Source organism: Erithacus rubecula (assembly GCF_903797595.1).
Source record: "Erithacus rubecula genome assembly, chromosome: 6".
Classification (NCBI taxonomy): Eukaryota; Metazoa; Chordata; class Aves; order Passeriformes; family Muscicapidae; genus Erithacus; species Erithacus rubecula.
Window position 1 is genome coordinate 10,593,519 of NC_136688.1, and position 21,828 is coordinate 10,615,346.

General features: G+C 55.9%; 1 protein-coding gene across 1 annotated transcript in view; it reads right to left on the minus strand.

Annotated features, from left to right (window-relative positions):
• Positions 1–3,833: 3,833 nt before the first annotated feature.
• The window catches only part of KDM2A (lysine demethylase 2A), a 31,612-nt gene continuing 13,617 nt past the window's right edge, over positions 3,834–21,828 (minus strand). The window contains 26 exon segments of the mRNA XM_079310080.1: positions 3,834–4,103; positions 4,106–4,145; positions 4,147–4,151; positions 4,252–4,467; positions 4,551–4,637; positions 4,640–4,708; positions 4,969–5,005; positions 5,007–5,117; positions 5,119–5,134; positions 6,007–6,151; positions 6,154–6,294; positions 6,297–6,711; positions 7,287–7,376; positions 7,455–7,586; positions 7,707–7,973; positions 9,549–9,632; positions 14,227–14,648; positions 15,457–15,583; positions 15,688–15,803; positions 16,508–16,661; positions 17,115–17,208; positions 17,516–17,622; positions 18,370–18,548; positions 18,663–18,709; positions 19,888–19,966; positions 20,548–20,686. Of these exon segments, the coding sequence (XP_079166206.1) occupies positions 3,970–4,103; positions 4,106–4,145; positions 4,147–4,151; positions 4,252–4,467; positions 4,551–4,637; positions 4,640–4,708; positions 4,969–5,005; positions 5,007–5,117; positions 5,119–5,134; positions 6,007–6,151; positions 6,154–6,294; positions 6,297–6,711; positions 7,287–7,376; positions 7,455–7,586; positions 7,707–7,973; positions 9,549–9,632; positions 14,227–14,648; positions 15,457–15,583; positions 15,688–15,803; positions 16,508–16,661; positions 17,115–17,208; positions 17,516–17,622; positions 18,370–18,548; positions 18,663–18,709; positions 19,888–19,966; positions 20,548–20,686 (3,453 nt within the window). The 3' untranslated portion in view covers positions 3,834–3,969.

Consider the following 21,828-nt stretch of genomic DNA (forward strand, 5'->3'; position numbering starts at 1 on the left):
GGTGTGTGTGACTCTGCGTGTGTGACACTGGGAGTGTGTGTGTGACACTGAGTGTATGTGTGTGACACCGGCTGTGGCACCGGCGGTGTGTGTGACACTGCGTGTGTGACACTGGGAGTGTGTGTGTGACACTGAGTGTATGTGTGTGACACCGGCTGTGGCACCGGCGGTGTGTGTGACACTGCGTGTGTGACACTGGGAGTGTGTGTGAGACACTGCGTGTGACACTGTGTGTGTAACACTGGGTGTGACACCAGGTGTGACGCCGGGTATGTGATGCTGGGTGTATGTGTGTGACACTGAGTGTGACACTGTGTGTGTGGCACTGGATGCATGGGTGTGACACCGTGTGTGTGACACCATGTATGACACTGGGTGTATGTGTGTGGCACCGGGTGTGACCACTGGGTGTGTGGCACTGGATGCATGGGTGTGACACCGTGTGTGTGGACACCGTGTATGACACCGGGTGTATGTGTGTGACACTGGGTGTGACAATGTGTGTGTGGCACTGGATGCATGTGTGTGACACCGTGTGTGACACTGTGTGTGTGACACTGTGTGTGTGACACTGTGTGTGACACTGTGTGTGTGACACTGTGTGTGTGACACTGTGTGTGTGACACTGTGTGTGACACTGTGTGTGTGACACTGTGTGTGTGACACTGTGTGATACTGTGTGTGTGACACTGTGTGTGACACTGGGCATATGTGTGTGACACTGGATGTGACACTGGGTGTGTGACGTGTGTGTGACATTGGGTGTGTGTGGCACTGGGTGTGACACCAGGTGTGACGCCGGGTATGTGATGCTGGGTGTATGTGTGTGACACTGAGTGTGACACTGTGTGTGTGGCACTGGATGCATGGGTGTGACACCGTGTGTGTGACACCATGTATGACACTGGGTGTATGTGTGTGGCACCGGGTGTGACACTGGGTGTGTGGTACTGAATGCATGGGCGTGACAGTGTGTGTGTGACACTGGGTGTGTGGCACTGGATGTGTGTGTGACACTGGGTGTGTGTGCCAGCGTGGGGGTGTGATGCCACAGGTATGACGCCGTGTCTGTGTGTGCCTTTGTGTGGGACACTGTGGGACACCACGGGTGTGTGTGACAGTGGCTCTGTGTGCCTGTGACATCGTGTATGTCATTCCACACTACATGGTGTGTGACCACACGTGCCATGCGTGGCAGCAGGTGTGACCGTATGTGTGACACTGTGTGCAGGCTCCCTGTCCCTGGGGCCGGGAGGGGACACCGGGAGGGGACGGGCAGTGGTTCTGGGAGCTGAGATTCGCTTGGCTCTGGTGCATCACTGGGGGAGGCACGTGGTGGCACCTGGGGACCAGGGCACAGGAGGGTGACAGTGGCCGCAGCCACCTGTAGAGGATGATGTCACCTGCCGTGTGCCTTGCTGATGCGGGGATCTGGGCTGTGACATCCCTGCAGGGTGGGGGACACTAAATGTCACCCTGGTGGCCCAGGAATCCACTGGGAGAGGGCAGGTTTCCCAAGGGATGTGGAGGGCAAGAGCCATGCAGACCTCTGCAGGACGTGTGGCCCTGGCGGGAGGTGATGAGACACAGGGACAGTTGCCACCACCCACCAGGAGACAGTGGGGACACCGGGACAGCTGCCACCACCGACAGTGCTCTGGTTTCCTCTAGCAGCTGAGACATCCCCAGTGCAGGGGGGGACACAGGAGGTCCCAGCCCTGGCCTTGTCCCCTCCATTTTCCCTCACAGATGGGCAGAGCTCGCACTAATGGATTGGAGTTGATTTTTTTTTTTTTTTTTTTTTTTTTTTTTTAATTCAAAAATCCACCCCCAAGCAATAAAAATATTTCCCTTGGAGTCTGGGGCTTTCCCTTCCCCCACAACAGCTTGCCCAGCCTGGTGCTAATATGGTATGAGCAAAGAGCCTCTCTAAAAATCCAGGATGGGAGAAGGTTCACAAAGGAAAACCATCCCCCTCACCCCCAAAATAAAACCAAACCCCCTTCCCAAGTAGGTGCCCTCCCTCTGCCCAGCCAAGAGCCCCCAGCCCCAGCTGAGAGAATGCAAGACTTGGTTTACTTTTACCCTTAATGCTTACATTTAATTTTAAAGCACAAACATCAGAGATGGACTCTAAATCGCCAACAAAAAAATAGATATTTACAATATTTCTCCAGGGAAGGGAGGGAAGGAGGAAGGGAGGGAAAGGGGGATCGAAACGAAACAAAACCACAACCAACCCTTAAACAAGTGACTTTGCTTGCAGGAGTTGTCTTCAGGGAGCAGGGCTAGGTTGGTTTTTAAATCACTAAGTGATTTTTATTATATATAATTCTTTTTTTCTTCCTCGTGGATTTGCACCACGCCGGGTTGGTGAGGAGGGTCGCACGCTGGAGTCTCTGCGGCTGGAGGGGGGGACACGGCGGGAAGAGGGAGCTGTCCCCGTGGAGGAGGGGACCACCTCGCCCCTCTCAACCCCAGCTCTGCAATTTTTCTTTCGCGTTGCAAAACTCAAAAGGAATCCAAAGGAAAAAGAAAAAGCTTTAATTCTTCCGACGTCTTTCCCGGGAGCCACTGCCGAGAGAGGCCGAGGCCGAAGGCTCCTCCTCTCGCCTGGGGGGGGTTTCCTGCTCCGAGCCCTCCGGCTCCGCTTCGGCCACGCTGCCCTTGTCCCAGGCACTGCGGGATTGTCCCCTCCTATCCCCCTGCCAGGGACAGTCCCCGCGGGCCGCCTCTCCTCCTTTATTGCTTCTGAAGCAGCAGGGGGGTGTGGGCTGCCCCCCGGGGACCCCTGCGGGGCTGGGGACCGGTGGTGGCACGGAGGGGACACCCCGGATTGTGCTATCGGTATGCTGCCAGGGAGAGAGCAGGGTGCTGACACCGGGGGGGACAGAGAGGGGGAGCGTCCGGGCACACGCAAGACAGGGAGGGAAATAAAATAGTAACCCAGAAAATGAAGATTCCAACCTTTTTTCCTTTTTTTTTTCTTGTCTTTTTTTGTTGTTTTGTCTTTTTTTTTTTGTTGTTTTTTTTTAAAGTGCAAAAAGCTCTCTGCTGCCCTAGAGAGAGGTTCTTTGGACCAACCATTCATTGCAAAGGAAAATCGGCAGCGAAAAGGGGGTGGGGGGGAAGGAGAGGACGATGCCAGTTCGGTTCCAGGCCGCAGAGCAGCCCTTGCCCCTCCGGCCCCAGAGTGCTTCGTGGTGCGGGAGCTGGGGAGGAAGAGGAGGCAGCTCCTGTCCCCTGCTCACTCACCCCTGGCTGATGCTTCCCGAGTCCTCCCTGAGCTCTGGTGTACCTGTGGGTTTGTCCCTGCTCCATCCCTTCGGACAGAATGTTATCCCCCAGCCCCTGCTCCTGGGACACCCCGGCCACAGGGCTCCTGCCCTGGGTGCCCAAAGCAACCGCCCCATGTGTGGGAGGAGGAAGAGGGGGATGGACAGCAGTCCCTGCAGCCAGACGAGGGGAAGAGGTGCAGGGAAGCGCCGAGCTGGTGGTGGCACAGAGGGGGATGGGATGTTCTGGCTCTGCTCCCGCTTCCTTGGGGAGACCTCGACCCTCAAGCTTTGTGCTACCGGGGAAGTGACAAGTGGTTTCAAGGCAAGGAGATGACGGGGAGGAGGGGAAAAAGCTGGGGGGAGAGGGTGGCCCCATTTCTCTGCACAGAGGCCTCTGTTGCAGCCCCGCCTCAGGAAGCGGCCAGCCTCCGGGCCCAGGCTCCCTGCCATGTGCCCGTTCCTCCTCTGGTACTGGCCAGCCTGGCGGGACATCTTCCTCGGCAGAAGTCCCGGGGAAGGAGAAGGAGGAGGAAGGACAGTGGAGCGAGGCCAGCGACGGCCCTGCCTGCCGAGTCAGGTGAGAGGCGGGCAGCAGGACACGCAGGGCACGAGGGGAGGTGGAGGAGCGGGCTCCTCCAAGAGGGGTGGGATGGGCTCTTTTCCTTCTCTCAGTCTGCCCCGGGGAGGGGCTCTAGCTGATTTTTTGGATCAGCTTCTCATCGGACAGGCAGTAGAGGCTGTTGATGGACAGGTCCGAGATGAAGTGCTCACAGGCTTTGCGGGTGATCTGTTTGCAACCCCGCAGGTCGATGAGGGTGACGTGGAGATGCGGCGCAGGTACAGCAAGGCCTGGTCTGTCAGCTTATTTGCAGCCTGCAGGCAGAGCACAGGGAGTGTAAGGGGACACCTCCAGCAGCCAGCTGGTGGGAGGAGGAACGGGACATCCAGGAGGCACCTGGAGCAGGGCACGCACCTGCCATGTTGAGCTCGGTGAGAGAGTTGCGTGTGGAGGAGCCCACGGCGGTGAGGAGGTTGGCTGACTGGTCCGTGAGGTGGTTGCAGTGGCTGAGGTCGAGGCGGGAGAGCAGGGGCATATGGCGGATGATCAGGCGCAGCGTGGCGTCCGTGATGTCCAGCCCAGCGAGCCGGAAGTCGATCATGTTGCGGAGTTTGCTGCGATTGTCCTGACCTGCACAGGCAGAGAGAAAGAGAGTGGACAGACTGCCCTGGGGATCCTTCCCTTGTCCCACCCAGCCAGCCCCAGCAGCTTACTGGGTTTGTCTGTCGGAGGTGTGAGTAAGTCCCGGATCTGAGGGTCCTTGATTCCTACTGCCCACCGAAGATCGAGGGTCCTGAGAGGGGGCAGCTGGAGGTACTGAGAGCACAGACCGCAGACCAGGAACAGCCCGCTAGGATGAGGTCTTTCAGGCCTGGCAGAAGGGAGGCAGGTAACAAGTTAGACGGGTTTGGTCGGCTCCCAGGCATCCCAGATAGATCTCCACCATCTTTTTCAGGCACGTGAGAAAACAGGTCCCCCTCCCTGCCTGGGGTGGGACACTTGCTGGGTGATGGGACCCAGGCACTCAGGAGTTCCCAGGCTTGCAGGGTGTCTCTCCCCATGACCCAGCCTCAGGAAGCCTTGGAGCAGGCTGGTGGCAGAAGAAAGGACCCTTCCCCAGCCCACACTCACCTGGCAGCCTGTTGACGAGCCATGTAAGCTGTTTTTTTTGAGATATTGGTCCAGCTGAGGTCGAGGCTGACCGGCTGCCTTTTGATGATGCCGCTCAGCGCCTGGGGGGTGATGGACTTGCACCTGCTCAAGTCTATCTTTGTCCACAATCCTTTTGTCACAGCACCTGGGGACAAGGGCAAGGCTGAAAATTGAGTCCCAAGAGTTCCATGGGATAATAGCCAACCAGCAGGTTGCCTGGCTCTCAGAAGGAGCCCAGCCCTGGAGTGCCCCAGCCACAGAACAAGGTTGTTCCTCCTGGTTCCATAGGTTTTCCCCTAACATGGGAGGTTGCCACAGTTATACAGCCACCAGTGCAGACCCAGCAGGGTTTTGCCACAAAATAAACTCTTTTTCATTTGTTTTATTAAAGTTGCAGCTGCAGGCTTGCTTGCCCCCTCCCTCTGGGTGTTTCTACTGATCTTAAGGATCCTTACTCCCAGCAGACAAAACACTGTGTGTCCCACCCCACAACCCCAGCAGAGCTTGCTCCTTCACCAGGAGGACACACTTCCTCTTCATGGGAATTTGTGAAGAGCCAGGACTCGATGGCAAATTAGCTGAGCCCCTGAAGGTGCAGGCGAGGGGACACTCCTCCACCACACCACTGCCACCAACTGCTGACCAAAGCAGTCAATCCCTGCTGCTCGGTTGTTAGAAACCTCCCAGTTTCCATTCCTGTCTGTTCCCAAGCCCTCCATGCACAGCTGTCCCTGTGCCAGCATTGTCTTCAGGCCTGCTGCCCCCCGAGGCATTTCCAGTCAGCAAAGCCATCCCGCCTCAGCCTGCCTTCCCTGCCTGCTGGGAGGCGAGGCAGCAAGGGAGGCCAGGAAGGCAAGAACCATCAGGGTGATGGGCGAGGGAAGGCACTGGCACCTCGCAAAGACACAGCAGGGGACAGCTGAGGGGACAGGAGGAAGGCAGAAGGGAACAACAGAGATGGGTGCACACATGGCAGAGATCCTTCCCCCTGCACCCTCGGGGTGTCCCCACACTCACCACTTGTACCAGGTCTTGCACACCCGCATGCACTCGCAGAGCTCCCTGCGGGTGAGGTAGCGGAACACGGACATCCAGACCTCGCGCTGGACGCAGCTCTCCTCGCCCTCCTGCGCCCGGCCCCCGCGCCCGTTCAGCCGGGCTGCCCCCCCTCCTCCGCGTTCTCCTCCTCCTCATCCTCTTCCTCCTCCTCTTCCTCGGCAGCCGCCTCCTCGTCGCTCCGCAGGGGCATCCTGGCGGGCGCATGGCGCACGACCACGCGCGGCGAGTGCTGCAGGTTGGCCGAGGGGCCGTGATGGCTTGGAGCTTGGGGACGATCGAAGTGCCGTGGACATCTTTGGTGGGGCGCTGGAGTGTCACGGTGAGGTAGGAGCCGTGCAGCTTGGCCTTCTCCACCTCCGACAGCTCCTTCTTGCCGCTGGGGTTGTTCTCCTTCTCCCGCACCATGGTTCTCTCCGTGGCCTGGAGCCGCAGCAGCTGCCGGCGCTTGAAGCGCTCGTCCCGGCTGGCGCTGTGGTGGTCGCTGGGCCCGGCGCCCGGGGACGAGCGTGTCACCACCCCGCGGGGGGACGCGGGGTCGTGGATCAGCTGCAGCATCGGGGTGGGCGAGTTGGGTGGGGGGGTCAGGGGCTCCTCGCAGCTCCGCAGGGGCCGCAGCACCTTGGCTTGCGCCGTGTCGTCGTCGCTCTCCTCCACCTTCCTCTTCTGCGGGGAATGGGGGTGGCTGGTTAGCAGGAATGAGGCCTGGGGAAGGCTTTTCCCTTCTCCTCTTCCCCAGGGACACATCATGGTGCTGGCAAGACCTGCACCAGCAGAGCTCAGTGAAATTGTAGAATGGTTTGGGTTAGATAGGGACACCTTCCACTAAGACAAATCCAACCCGGCTGTGAACACTTCCAGAGATGAGGCATCCACAGCTTCTCTGGTCAATCTCTGCCAGGGTCTCGCCACTCTCACAGTAATTTCTTCCTCACAGCTCAGCTAAGTACCACAAGGACCAGAGACCACCCACACCAGTAACAAGCATTTTCCTAACCCTTCTCAAAAGGGGTGTCTCTTGAGGTTGGGTCCACTCAGTGCCTCTCCAGTCGTGTCTCTCATAGTGGAGTATCTCAGGATTGCATTGCAGCAGGATGTGCCCAGGCCCCCAGGTGCTGCATACCCCCATGATTCTCATTCTCACTGGTCACTGCAACTCCCCCCACCCCAGCCCATATCCATGGCAGGATCCACTGGGAGGAATGGAGGACACAGATCCTTTCCACAGCACAGCTCCTTACCTGGCCCTTTTCTGTGTCATCACCCTGGTAGCACTTGGGACACTCCCAGCAGTTGGGGAGCTCATCATTGAGCAGGCCTTCCCCATCCATCTGCAACAAGAGGAGGGGGTCAGCAGCAGCCTGGCCTCACAGCAGAGCTCACCTTTGCCCAGCATGTTCCCTGCTCACCTGCAGACAGCCAGGGTGAACGATTTCGTTGCAGATACAGCACTCCATGAGCTTCTTCTCAAAGTCCTGTGAGTCCTCATTCTGATCCACCTCCCCACAAAGTGCACACGTGACCGAGTGAGGCAGCCTGGGCTACAAAGGAAAGCAGGGCTGACACCAGGGCACGGTGGGACCTTCCTCCTTTCCTGCCCTACTACCTGAACCCCATGGAGAAGCAACCAGCTATCCCCCAGGGATGCAACTTGGACTCACCGCCAAGCACTGCCGGAGGACACATGACTGCTTCATGCGGCCAGGCCCGCCGAACTTCTTCATGTCCCTGCAGTAGTGGCACATGCCACACTCGCCCTGCATGCAGGCCTTACATTTCCGGCACCGCACCCGTCTCCGCCGGGCACCCGACACGATGGGAGACACTGTGGACCTGACGGGAGTCGGGCGTGGTGCTGGCTTCATGGTGTGTGGCTTGGTGATGGGGATGGTGGGCAGGCGCACCCGCAGCCGGGCCTGGAGCTTTAGCTGGCAACAGGGAGAGAAGGAATTGGGTGAGGAGAGGGAAGTGCTGTGTTCTGCTGGGATCTGGAAGGCTCTGATCCCTGGATCCAGCACTATGACTTCGGATAATGTGCCAGAGAGCAGCTCTGCTCCCTCAGCGCTTTGCAGCCAAAGGCGCCTGGATCAGCGCTGACCTGGCACTTTTCCTGGAGCATACTCCCTAATCCCTCACACCATCCCACACCAAGAGCTCCCCTTCCTCTCAGCCCCTGTTAGGGCTCAAATGGGCCTGGAAACGGCTGCTGAGTCCCAAAAGCATCCCACAGCATCCATGCTTTCCTATGGAGGCAAGGAATGGTAAGTCCACCAGGCTGTTTCTCTCTGTGTCACTCTGCCAACTGCGCAAGGGGACAGCTCTGGTCACTCTTTCCCGAGCTTGAGGCACACTGGGAATACCCACACCTTCCTTGTTTACAGTGCAGGTAAGACAGCACAGCTCTCCAGCTGTCACTCTGCATCCCATCAGCCCTCACAGGAAATCTGCTGGCTGCAGCATCCTTCTGGGATTGGCCGTGCTGGGATGTGCACCACAGCTGATGGGCTTGGGGAAGGGCAGGCTCCCAAGGATGGGGTTGGGGATGTGCCAAGCCTCTGAGTGCTGCATCGAAAGCATGCACACATCTCCAGGTCACTTCTACCAGAAAAGCTGCCCAAGACATTTGTGCTGCACAAGGATCATGCTGGATCCCCCGGGCAGGGCAGGCAAGCAGAGACAGGCACCTCCAAAGGACAACCAGAGAGGCTAATTGTCTCTACACCCACATGGGGTGTTACCCACCCTTCCTATGAGGGTCCTGCTCTTCCCACAGCCTGCCTGTGGGCCCATCTCTTGGCAGGAAGGAAGAAGTGACCTCTGGGAGCCATCCTGGCAGGCCACAGGAAGGCAGCCTGCAGAGAGGAACTCCTGCTGCTCTGTGCCTCCATCTGCCCAGTGAGCTCAGCCTGGGTTGTAGTCCCCCGTACTATAAGCACAGCTGGATAGGGATGCATGGAAAGGTCCTACTGCTGAAGAGCTGGCTGCTATCCACAGGGAGAGACTCTCAGGAGAGAGCTGCCTTGCTTGGGGTTGTAAGACCCAATCCTACAACAGGGACAGGGACACAGCCACGTCACGGTGAGGGGTTGGACTGCTTGACTATCAATCCCACACCTCACTCACTTCTGCCACAGCGAGGCCTTTCCTGACACACAACATTCCTCAGGCCATTCTGGTCTCCCTAGCAATCCAGAGAGCTCCTGGGAGAGCAGGACTGCCTCTTCCACCTACAACAAGGCTCCCTGCTCTCCAAGCACAACCAAAGGCCTGGAGAACATGGAGCAGCTGGGGTTGATCTGGTTACCACCCATCAGCTGAGCTGGGATAACCGGCACAGTGGGAGATCTCTGGGTTTGCCTGTGGTGCTGTGGAGGTGGCTGCACCCCACATCCCACTTTGGCTCTGCTCCCAAGGCGGATATGGAAGTAGTGCCACCACACCCCAGGCCCGGGAAATGACTCCACCCATGACACCCATCTGGATCCCCTCCTCACAGCTCTTACCTTATCTCTCTTGGGCCACTGGACGATGGGGACACCTGTAAGTGCCAGTTTGGGGTCGCTGTTCGCGTATTCTTCCAACAGCAGCTAATGGAGAGACAGGAGGGGAGGAACACAGCAGAGAGACAAAAAGCACAGGTGTGAGCAGAGGGAAACACAGCTCCCGCCAGTGAGGCGGGCTCCGACCAGATGCCAAGGCCAGCATGCTTCAAAGGCAGCTGGGAATGAGCCCTCCTCTCCCTACGCCGCCCAACCATCCTTCCTCCCCACATGAGACAGACAAGCTCTGTCGAGTCGATCTGCACCAGCGCTTTCATCAACTGCATTTCAGCCCCGAGGCCCCGTGCTGGGCGGTGGTAGAGGGGGAGAATGCCAAGATTCAGCAATCTGGGGGGATTTGGGGGGAGAATTCACCAGCATTGCCCCCCCCCCCCCTCCTCAGGCACGGGGCAGCCTGAAGGGTGCAGCAGCAGCAGGATGTGATGCCCCAGCTTGCCCTCCATGGCCTGGCACAAGCTGCCGGTAGCCAAGAGCTGCTCCCCCGCACTGCCTTGGGGTTTGGCTTTGACTTGGAGGGAGAGATCCCTCGGCACCGACCGGACTGGCACAGACTGGCACGCTGCCCTCTGGCATGACAGTCCCTCGCTCCCAGTGCACGGGGCTCCCGTGCTCACCCGGGTCCTTTCAGCAACCTCTGGTGCAGCCCCCTCCCCACATCCACTCCCCACCGAATTTGCCGATCGCAAAGGTGCTTTATTTACTTGACGTTGCCATGGTTACGCAGGCAGGAGCCTCCTGCCGGCATCCCGGCGGGCGGTGCTTCCCGCTGCCAGGCAGGGCCAGGGCAGGGGTGCCCGGCGTGCCCCCCGCCCGGTTTTCCGCGTGTCTGGGGAGGCAGGAAGCCGCAGTCTCCCCTGGGCTCCCCGGCAGCGCAGCCTGCCGCCTTCAGACCTTCCGGCTCCCCACGAGCACACGCCGAGGGAAAGGTCAGGGCTCGGAGCTCCCACACGAACATCCGTGGGACCGCAGCGTCCGCCTGCCTGTGGCACCGGGGACGGGAGGGGGTGGCTCAGGCATGCTCCCCGCCAGAGAGCCGAGGGACTGCGGGGGCTTCTGGGTCCTGCGGCTGCATCTAGCTCGGAGCCGAGGTGGGCAACAGCCCGCAGGTTCCCTGTGCCCTGTTGTGCTGTGGCCGGGGGGACGCGGCGGAGGGAACCTTGCGCACATGCGGCCTCGGCAGCGGCGCCGGCGAGAGTGCCCCGGGGACGCGAGAGGTCAGCTCAAGCACCACCAGGGACCCCTCCGGCAAGCAAGGGTCCCCCCGCGGTCCCCTCCAACCCTGTCGGGACCGAAGCGTCCCCGCGTCCCCTCCCCGCGCCACGAGCATTGCCAGTTGCCTGACCTTGCGCTTCTGGAGCTGCCGAGACTCTGGGGTGAAGTTTGCCGAGCCCTCTTTGTTTCAGTGCCCGTACTGCGAGGGCTGGGGCCCCCTCCCTTCTCCCCGGACACCTCCGGGGGCTGGCTCAGACCCCGGCCGGACCCCCGATGTTCGGGGACATGGCTGGGGGAGCAGCTGCGCCCCCGCCCCGAGCGCCCCCGGCTCCTCCCCGCCCCGGCAGCCGCACCGGCGGCCGCGTGCTCCTCCCGAGCCCTTGGGCAGCGGCGGCGGCAGCTTCCTGAGCCGGAGACAATGCTGCTGCGTCACCCACATGCGGTTCCCAGCAATGCTTTGCAACGGGAAGATGGCAGAAGAGAAAAAGGGAGCGAGGGAGCGGAGGGCAGAGCCGCGCTGCTGCAGCGCCGGGAGGGGCCGGGACGGCGGGGATTGGCGCAGGGTCCGGGCGGCGCTGCCCACCGGCCGCCCCGGGATCCCTCCCTCCCTCCGCCGCCGCAATCCGAGAGGCCGCGGCCGGGCTCCCCGGGGCCGGGCACAGCGTGGCCGAGAGCCCTTACCCCGTCCCGCTCAGGCCCAGCCTCCCCGGCGCCTTTCTTTTGTCTGCTCCGAGGCGCGTTTGGGATCTGGGAGACCCCGCTGGAGCGAGCGGGCCTTTGGAATGTAGGCAAGGGTCATTCCCCTTGCAGCTCCCCCCAGGGTCTGCACCCCCACACTCCCGACCTGGAGGGACAAACATCCCGCCAGCCAAGTTTGGGAGCAACCACATTCCCAAAGGCCGAGGACCAAACCGCTAGAGGGGGACAGATCCATACCGGGCGATCAAGGTGTCCCCAGGCAATCCCAGCTCCAGCCCCACCCCCCCCGAGACGCCCCCCAGCTACACACCGCAATTAAAATGGAGGAAACTCCTGAAATAAAGCGAAACAGCACAGGGAGCAGCCGCTGCTCCCACTTCTGATCCATCCAAAGCATCTGCTGGCAGCTCCAGCTTTGTGCTCCCAGGAAGCCAGTCGCATGCCGACCTGGCTCCGACTGTCACCCGCTGTGCAACCAGTGACACCCTCGGGACCCTGGCACAGGCTCTCTCTGACCCGCAGGCAGGAGCGTGACCAGGGAAGCCATCCCACCATGGGATACCTTCCTGGCACAGCTCACAGGCCACCCTGAACTTCCTCACCCATCCTGAGGATACCATCTCCCGATTCCTCACCAAATTCTCTGTGCTCATTGCCCAGGCAGGTAGTGGGCAGTATCACAGAGGTTTTGAGATGAGGTCCTGGAGACAGGATCAGCTCTTCTGGGAGAGGCTTCTCTTGTTTCTACAAATCCTTGGTGCTCCAACAGCTCCAAGCAGAGCGCAGATACAACCTGTTTATGCCAGGGGCCTGGCTTTAAACCTGCTGCCAGCTGCCTCATGAGCATCCTCCTGTCAAATCCAGTCATGGAAACCAGCACATCACAGAGGGCTTGGAAAGCATGGACGGAAGCATTCAAAAGACAACAGGATGTCTCAGAAACTTCCCCTTTGTCAATGTTCCTTCTAATGACCCTACCACACTCAGAATTTTCAGACAGACAATTCCTTCCACGGAGTTGGAAGCACAACATTGTCACATCCAAAGTGTCACATCCCTCCACATGATACTCCAGGTTGTACTCATGACAGGATACATATTTCTCCATGTGACCCAATATACAGACACCCTGAAATCCTGATCACCACACAAGAGGCTGTGGGAAAAGGCAGCATTTTCCTGCTGCCTGTAGACACTGGATAGCAGAGGGTGGCACTGGGTGGGTAGATCAAGGTGCCAGGCCTGCAAGTCTGAACGAGAAAATGCCATGTTCTGACTGCAGGAAGCACAGATCAAAGTGCAACTTTCCCAGCTTGGCCAGATCCCAGCTCCATCAATGACCTTACCTGGCAACACAAGGGCAAAAGTACCTGCTGCATTGGTGGCCCCAGTAGGAAGTTTTAGCTAGAAATGTCTTAAACCCTTCTCAGGCTTTACAAGCCTACTGGCCACTTCCATCACCTCCATGGAAAATGGATTTTGAAAGTGGTTGGACTTTGCTGTGGTTGGACAAACTTGTCCCACTTTCCCCAGCCACTGCAGGCTATGACTAAGGATCTGGATGCCTTGAGTATGCCAGTGCTAAGGGATGGAGTCCTGCAGCTCAGGATACTTCCAAACCTCCAAGGACAGCCAGCTTTAAGGAGCAAATCCTCAAGGAAGTTGTCTGGGACCACAAATGCTGTCACCTGCAGCTCATCTGCGAGGTACAACGAAGACACGTGGATGGGTACATCACACCAAAACCACAGGCACACCTTTACCACCTCCAAAACATGAACAAATTCTTTGATCAGATCTCAAACTCCAACTGAACATCAACAACCTTTAAGGCTCTGCCTTCAAAATGCCCAACACCAGCCTCTTTTTGTCAGTTCAAGGGTGCAACACAGAGCCCACAGCTCTGTGCCCCCAGAGCACCACACAGGGCTCAGAAACACACGTCACATTCTCAAAGGTCACAGCACACACAGGATGCCTGAAAAGCCACAGAAAACCAGAAATTCAGCCCCTAATAGCACCTAGACTCTTTCAGCCAAGAGCCTGGGACCCTAGAGCTGCACCCTCTGCTCTAAACACAGCAGAGCTCTGGATTTACCTGAATATGTCACAAAAGCCAACAGGAGACAGCACTTGGAAATAAACCCAATGCAAAGACAAGGACATATGCATGGCTGTGTCTGGCTGTCAGCTTTGGTACAGGCAAGCAGCTGTACAGATCACCAACAGCAAGGCGGGGAACAGAAGGTAACTTTTTAGGGACTAGAATGGATTCCTCCAGTGCTTAAAGGGCTAAAACACCAAAGCTCATTGGGTCAGCTCAACAGATTGGAGGCAAATAAAATCCAAACAACCCTCACCAGCCCAAATTAACTGACTCTAGTAACTCCGGGTTACACCCTGGGCAAACAATTCAAAGGAACAAAGCCAAATCCACTGGAGCAAGAAAAAAAGCTCCAACTGCCACAGAGGCCACAAGCCAAAAGTGGAAGTGACTGCACCAGCAATGAGCATGCCTGCACTGATAGCCATAAAGGATCCAGCCACGACCCAGCCACCCTTCTGCTTTCCCAAATCCCAATCCAGTATTGTCCCTCAGGAGTAACATCAGCCTCACGCAGAGGAAGACACCAGTCCTGCCCCCAGCACAGGGGTAGTAGAGAGGATACGTTTCCTTGTGGGAAGCGCTCTGCACTCGCCTAAGGCCTACCTTGACGTCAGCGATGAGGGCGTCCTCGTCCTCGATGCCGGTGGGAACACACTTCTTGTGCAGAGGGAGCGACTCCAGCTTGTCCACGAGGCAGCGCAGCCCCTCCAGCTCAAACTGGGTCAGGTGCACCCTCCTGCTCTTGCGGGGGCTGCCCCCGCTCGGGTCCCAGGCCTGGCCATTTTGGGAGCCCCGGCTGGAGTCGGAAGAGTCTATGGATGGGGTTTTCTTGAGAGCCGGCAGGCTGCTCTGGCAGCTCTTGCCCAGTTCGTCATAGTCCACGTTGGCACCGTTGGCGATGGGGCTGGTGAGAATGGACCTCCTGGTCATGGGGCGCCGGGATTCCTTCCCTGCTGCATCCTCATCATCCTCCTCCTCCTCCTCCTCTTCCATGTTCACAGAGTCCGAGGAGCTCAGCTCCATATCTGCCATGATGGAGAAATAGAGAGCAATCACAGGAGAGGTTCCATGTTTAGTGGGATCCCCCAAGTCATAAGGGATGCTGGAGCAACAGATTTGTATGAGGTGAAAGGAACAGAGAAGCTGGAAAAGAACAGCCCTACCCCATTCCTGTTTTGTTTGTGGGAATGCAAGGCACCAGATAGGGAAAAAGGTCCCAGAGGAAGAAATAGCAAATGCTCTAGACTGAATTTCATGTCCTAGACTGAATTTCATGGAATTGGGTAGGAAGGGATCTGGACTTCCATCTAGTCCAAGCTCAGTGCCATGGGCCTGGACATCCTCCACTACATCGTGCTGCTCAAAGCCCTGTCCAACCTCATTTTGCTTTGGAGGGCTTAGGATCTCCCACTGAGGGCTCAGGACTTTGACGCTGCCTTCATGGTGCGAGAAAGAGGATGTGGACTCACCCAGGACCGTGAGGTCACTGGGCCCTCCAAGTAATTGCGTCTGCCCTTTAATCCCTGTGTGCAGCAGGATCTGGCCAGCCAGAGAGAATTCCTGCCCACAGCACCATGGTGGTCCCTGCAACTTCCCCACATCTCTTCTGTGCAAGGCTCTGAACTGGTGGTGTGCTGGTTTCACAGCTATGAGGAACCTGGGCTGCTGCAGGGTCAAAGCAGGAAGCAGAAGTCTGGCTGGTTGTGACTTCATGCTCAAAAAAAACCCCACCCAGCCCTCCCCTGCCAGCCACACTGCTGATCCAGTGCCCCAGCACGAGGGTGTAAGAAGCCAGTTGGATGGGGGTGAGGAAGGAATAAGGGCTGGATTTACCCATGCTGAGGGATTCCTTCTGGAAGTCCTTGGTCAGGTGGGAACGGCTGGTGATGCAGTACACGTAGCGCTCCAGCACATACCAACACATCTCGTAATAGAAGGGGTAACGAAATTTATTTGGGACCTGCAAAACAGGCAAGAGGTTTTCTCAGGCCTCCTTCCCACTGCTGCTCTCAGGTGACAGATGCCACACCAGGTCAGGCCCAGTGTCCAGCACGGGTCCCTTACCCGTGTGCGGTCCTCGATGCTGTAGATCCGGAGCTGCATAGGGATATTGAAGCTGTGTAAGAAGTTGCCCCCAAAAACCAGCGTGTCCATGGGAGTGTACACAGCATGGATCCAACCTTGGGGAGAAAGCAGAGTTGAAAGAATCCTTCTGATCCACCTTGCAAAGCTTTTTGTCACCCTAGTGTCATCCTAGATTGTTTCCTAATCATGTTAGGCCTAGCACCAAGGGAAACAGCCTTCCCAAGTCTGTTTCAACACTCCAAACACTTTCAAAATAACTCAAGTTCCAGCTCTTATCTCCAAGGCTAAGCAACCCAGCCAAATCCAACATCTGGGGAATTCCAGCATAGGTTTCATTAAGGCAAAGCCACTCAGTTTAGGAAGGGTGTCAGTTGTGATAACAGGACTCAAATTAGTCAGTTGTGCAACCCCTGGTGTTTTCTGTTCCAGGTCCTGCTGCAAGCCACAGCTCTGCAGTGGTGCCATGAAGACACCCAGGAAGCTGAGGAGCTGCCTTGGGCCAGCCTCTCCTGAACCAACACTGCTCCACGTGTCAACATGACAGGATCTGGGAAAACCTCCTCTAATAATTAATCAAATGTGATGTGAGCCTGCCACAGCTTTCCTAACACTTGGGTTGGATCCACAATGCCATCACAGGCATGTTTTGGGAGGCAGCAAGCAAGAGGTCAGAGCCACAGCACATCTCCCTCTCCCAGTGACTCATGAGGGAGCTAAATCCTGACAGTGTTCAAGGAGTTTCCAGTTGTTGCCACAACCCTGGCCAAGACTGGGATGCCCCTGCCCACTCTGAGGGTACCTGAGGGGATGACAAATGTATAGCCCTGCTTGAGCTCGATGCGCTGGCACTCTGACACTCTGTCCCCAAGGAAAATGTCTCCCTGCTTCCCTGAGAGAAGCCAGTTTTCATAGAGCTCCAGGTTCTGGGGTGTGGGAGGGATCAGCCAGAAGATCTGCAAATAAAAACAACACGCTTATGTAAGTCATCACATAATGAACAGCTTCTTCCCAATATCTGAATCTCTTCCTCACCCCTCTCCCTGAGAGCTTCCCAGCAAAATGACATGGACAGCTGCTCCCCCCTTGAGAGAACAAGGTCTTTCCCAGCCTGACACATTGAGTAGTGTACAGGTAGCCTGAGCTTGGGATGCTTTTTAAGGTATGATTTACATCAGTGTCATGAGATACAGAACTCAGGAAAGCCACCAGAGTGACAAGGAGATTTACTGAGTTAGATTTACCATGTTAGAGCTACACCTGAACTAGGGATTGGCACCTGTCTGGCTCCATGCACTATAGGTAAGTTTAGGGTGGAAAGATTTCAGTTTTCTGTCTGGGAGCTGCATCCTCAAGGATTTACACAAAAACAGACCAACAGGTGCTTTCCCCGATAGGGACAGTCCTACCTTTCCCCCTCGGTGGATGTGGTACCACACAGAAGTGCCACCAAAGTCCACGTGGAAATCTGTGTAGCAGCCCTTGACACTCATCAAACAGTATCTGGTGGAAAACAAGATGAGGAGAAGATGAAAATGAATGGTAATCCACACTTTGGAGCAGATTACATTCCAAGGGAATGGGCCACCCAAACCCAGGCCAATGTCTCAGAGCAGTGTCAGAAGCCACCCAGCCCCTCTTCTACACAGCTAAAGGGGATTAAATAGGTGACTGCAGTGGCCTTACAAGTGTCACCCACAAAAATAAGCTGTGAGACTCTTCCTCCCCCTTCCTCTTGGTACAAACTGCTGCTCCATTGGGCAGTTTTCCTGCAAGAGGTTGTTTGCTGCCTACCACAGAAGTCACTTACTTCTGCACCTTTGGATACTGCATCTCCAGGATGGCATTAGTAGACTCTGTCTGACTTTCCTTCAGGTGCCTGGGCCACATGTTATCAACCCAGTCAATCAAATCCACCTACAGAAAAGAAGTAGCAGAGGTGAGCAGAGAAAAAAGGGGCACAGCAAAACCTTCTGCTACCCCAGGCTGGCAAAACCCTTTTTGGTCCTTCCCCAGACCCAGAAACTTTCCCAGTGCCACTGGGACAGCCCTACACATAAAGCACTTAGGAACAGGTGTTCAGATGCCAGCTCTGGACTTCCATTAAAAACATGCCAGACAGCATCTCCTAGGGTGGAGATTCAACTCCCTACGCTTCAGGAGAGTCAAAGATGTTGAGGTTCCCTCTGCAGTTAACAGACAGAAGTAACTGGCCCCACACAGCTGCCACTTCCACTCTGCTGACTAGAGAGAATTTGGGACGTTCATCCCACCCCTCCCACAACTCATTTTCCCACCACAAAACAGCTTCCTGCCTCTCTTCCAGCACACCTCCAGTCCTGGCCTCCTCTGCCCTCAGAGATTCCAGCATTTTGCATTAGGAACCCTCCAAGCCACACTGTGCAGAGTTCAGACTTCCATGTTTCTAACTGCTGACAGCCAATGAACAGTCACTCTCTCTGCAGAGTGACATGCCAAGCACTTGGCCACGGTGACCACAGCCAGACTGCAAGATCAGCTCCAGCAGCTTCCAGACTGACATCCCCGCTGAGCCCACGCGTGTTCCAAGCAGCCCCTCTTTCACCACGTCCCAATGCCAGGCTGCATCTCGCCTCCAGATTTCCAGGGAAAGCAGATCCCTGTGGGAGGAAGAGCCCAGCTCACCGTGGCAGGTCTCTGCACCAGGTTCTCCAGCTTGGTGTGGCTGAACTCCAGGCTGATGACATTGTAGAGTTTCTCCCGATCCTCCTCCGGCGTTTCGTAGTAGCGCGCCCACTGTGCCATGGACATCTCGATGTCCCGCTGCGTGTTCACATCCATCACATCCACTATCCGTCGGCTCCCTGCCATGAAAGACATCACTGAACTGTCCCTGTGCACTATGGACTCCAGGAAGTGAGATCCTCAAAGTGAGATCCAACCACACAAGCAAGTGCAGGGTGGCTGCAGACACTTACCCACACACAGCCGCACATCGTTCACGCTGAAGTCCGGATCCGGCATCCTGCAGGACAAATATCTGGCTAAAATATCATCAAGTGCTTCTGGCTGCACACCCTGTAACTCAGGAATATGCAGGTACATCTGTGCAGCTTTGGGGTTGGAGAAGGCCATGGAACAGGATCTCTGGGGGCATAGGACTGGGGTGAAACACTAGGACAAACTTCTGGCTTGGGAAGCAGGCTTGGGAATACGATGTACCATCTCCAGGGCTGCTGTACAGTGACTTCTAGCAATGGAGCCAGCAGACCTCGAGCTACACAATCCCAGCTCTCTTTTAAAAGGCTGCTCGTGTGAGTTATCCCAATCCAAAGGCACGGCTGGAGCAGGACACGCAGGATATTCCACTGACACAGCAGAACCACTCCAGTGTTTGTACTGGCACCCTTCTCTGTACAAACACTGCTGTCACAGGCAGAGTGGGCTGGCAGCCATTAGAGCAGCTCTTGACCCAGAGAAATACCCAAAACCTCAGGAGAAATCCAGTTTCAGCCACACTGTAATCCCCAGTATCAAATCTACCTTCCCAAGTCACCCAGCAGTTAAACTGAGCCTGGCACGACTTCCTACCCAATTCACCCCAGCACAGAACATTCTGCACTGGATGAGATGTCACCCACCCATTCACAGCCAGCTGAAGGAGTTTGGAGCAGTGCTGCTGGTACTGTCTCTGAAAGTTTGTGGGGGGTCATTTATTCATCTAATCTTTGTATTAATCAACCCCAAAAAACACTGACCCAGTTTACACTTAGAGCGGCAAACCTCAATGGATGTACTGCAGCAAGAGACGCAGACAGCAGTTTAGAAATTTGGAAAACCAGGTTGGAATTCTGGAAAAATACCAGAAATACTACAAATTGTTTGACTCTCTGGCAATAGATGCCTATGTTACTAGGAAAGAAACCCAGCCAGATGTTGCATCAGAGCAGCAGTGGGACTTTTCAGACATTTGGTGGAATACTGATCACCTACAGCCAATTCAGTCCTCTCATTTTCAGTCCAAACAGACTAGGAAGAATGGGATAATGGAGCTGGAAGATATTTCTCTCTGTCCACTGCACATAAGAACAGCATGGACATGACACAATCAAACCAGCTTGGCCAGGATCAGATCCCACACAGTATGGAGAGATAAAGGAATTGGGCCAGAGACATCCACCGCTCCGTGCTTCCAGCACTTACTTTATCCCCAGGCCGTCCGAGCTCCTGAAGATGAGTGGGTCCCTCAGGCCACCCCGCTGGATGTACTCAACTGTGAAGTCTGGTGTAGGGAAACAAGAAGAGGGAAGGTTTAGGAGAAACTCCTGCAGAGGATTATAGACATGCTCAGGTTGAAAAGAATCTCTGGACGTCCCTAGTCCAACCCTGCTCCTCGCTTTTCTACACTTCTTCAGAAATCCTGGAACTCCTTTGCAGCAGTTCTGAAGAGCAGCTAGAATGGTGAGTGCTGCTAACAAGCATCACACACGGCCCCTATAAGGAGGGTTTGCTCCAACAGACTGCACCTGACAGGTGAACAGCCTGGATTTTGGTGCTCACTTCCCTAGGAAGCTCAGAGCCAAGAAAGAGATGCCTTGCAGAAGGGCTCCTCCCTCCAGTAAATCCTCATGAGGGGCTGTGTGATGAAAAGCCATCCCACAGAGCCATGTGTGTGGTGAAAGGAAGGGGAGACATCCCACACAGTCCTTGAATTAAGGATCTGGTAGACATGTGGCTACAATTACAGGTGCTGACCCAGGCAAACCCTCCCACTCCTGGCTGCCACGTGTCCCAGCAAGCTGCAAACCGGCCCCATGCCATTCCCCACACACACTCCCTAGTACCAGCAATCCCAAGACAAACCTTTGCCTTCCATGAAGACCACGAAGGTAGAGTTGAACTTGTTAGTGGACAGCTTCTCCTCGAGGTCAAATGTCCTCTTCCCTTCAATCTCATCATCGGAGATACCGTCGTCCTCGTAACGCCGCCTCATCGTGCCACGCTGAGGGGAGAATACCATGAAGGGAGAAGTTATGGACCAGGAAGGGAAGCTATGGAACAGGAGGATCAACCAAAACCTCAAGCCAACCTAGCACAGCTCAGCCACGGCCTCTAGGGGAGCCCAGGTCTGTCCTGAATCCAAAATATGCCACTGAAACATCAGCTTTGCTCCTCCTCCATACAGAGTTGTGCTAATTGGGCTGTATGAGGGACAGATAATCACTCCTAATGAATTCCATCACAACATGGGAGGAGGGGACAGAGTTTAGTGTAACTGAGTCAAAGAACAAAGAATCAGCTCCCCACTTTCACAGGTGCATCAGCGTTTTGCTGCTCTGGAGATAAAGGCACTTTTGAATTTAAATGTCTGCCAAAATACCAATGATTAAAAAAAAAAAAAAAAAAAAAAAGACTCTCAAGTTTTCATTTTTATTGTGCCTGTACACAAAAGGTGATTTAATCCCTTGTTTTGCGGGGAAGAATGGCAGAGTGGAAAGAACACTTTTCTTCAAGGCTCTCATAAGCACATCTGTACAGGGATTCCTGACAGACATCCTCTTCTGGCATTGCTGGATCTGGAAGAAATTACTGTCCCCAGCTGTTGGCCACCTGGCCAGAGAGCAGTGCCCTGCGTGGGAATGTTCCCCAAATCCCCTCAGATAAAAGCCAAACCTACTCTGAATTATCCAAGCTGCCTTCCCCTGATTCGGGATGTTCCCATTATCAAGCGTGCACACCAACTGCTGGGCCAGCAGACAGCCAGGGACAGGATGGGGCAGGAGGTGACACAGCTGCTGGCACCTGCCTGCAGTAAGGAGGGGCAGTGTCACATCCCCGGCAACACCATCAGAACCAGCCTGTGATAACCTCACTGGAGAAAGAGGAATGACTCCCTCATACAGAAGCACTGCTTTAAATACATTTTAAAAATTAATTAGATGAACCAGTGCAGGAGCACGTAGGGACACACACACAAAAAAAGGCTTTTCCCCCACCCCCTCCAACATTCAATTTCAACTCCCGGTTTCAAGCAGGCTGATGGATGCATGAGGAGTTCCCCTGCCATCAAGACAGAGTCACTCAGCGATTGTTAACAGCCCATTGACTGTGCTCAGCTTTCCAGCTCCTATTCCAAAAACCTGA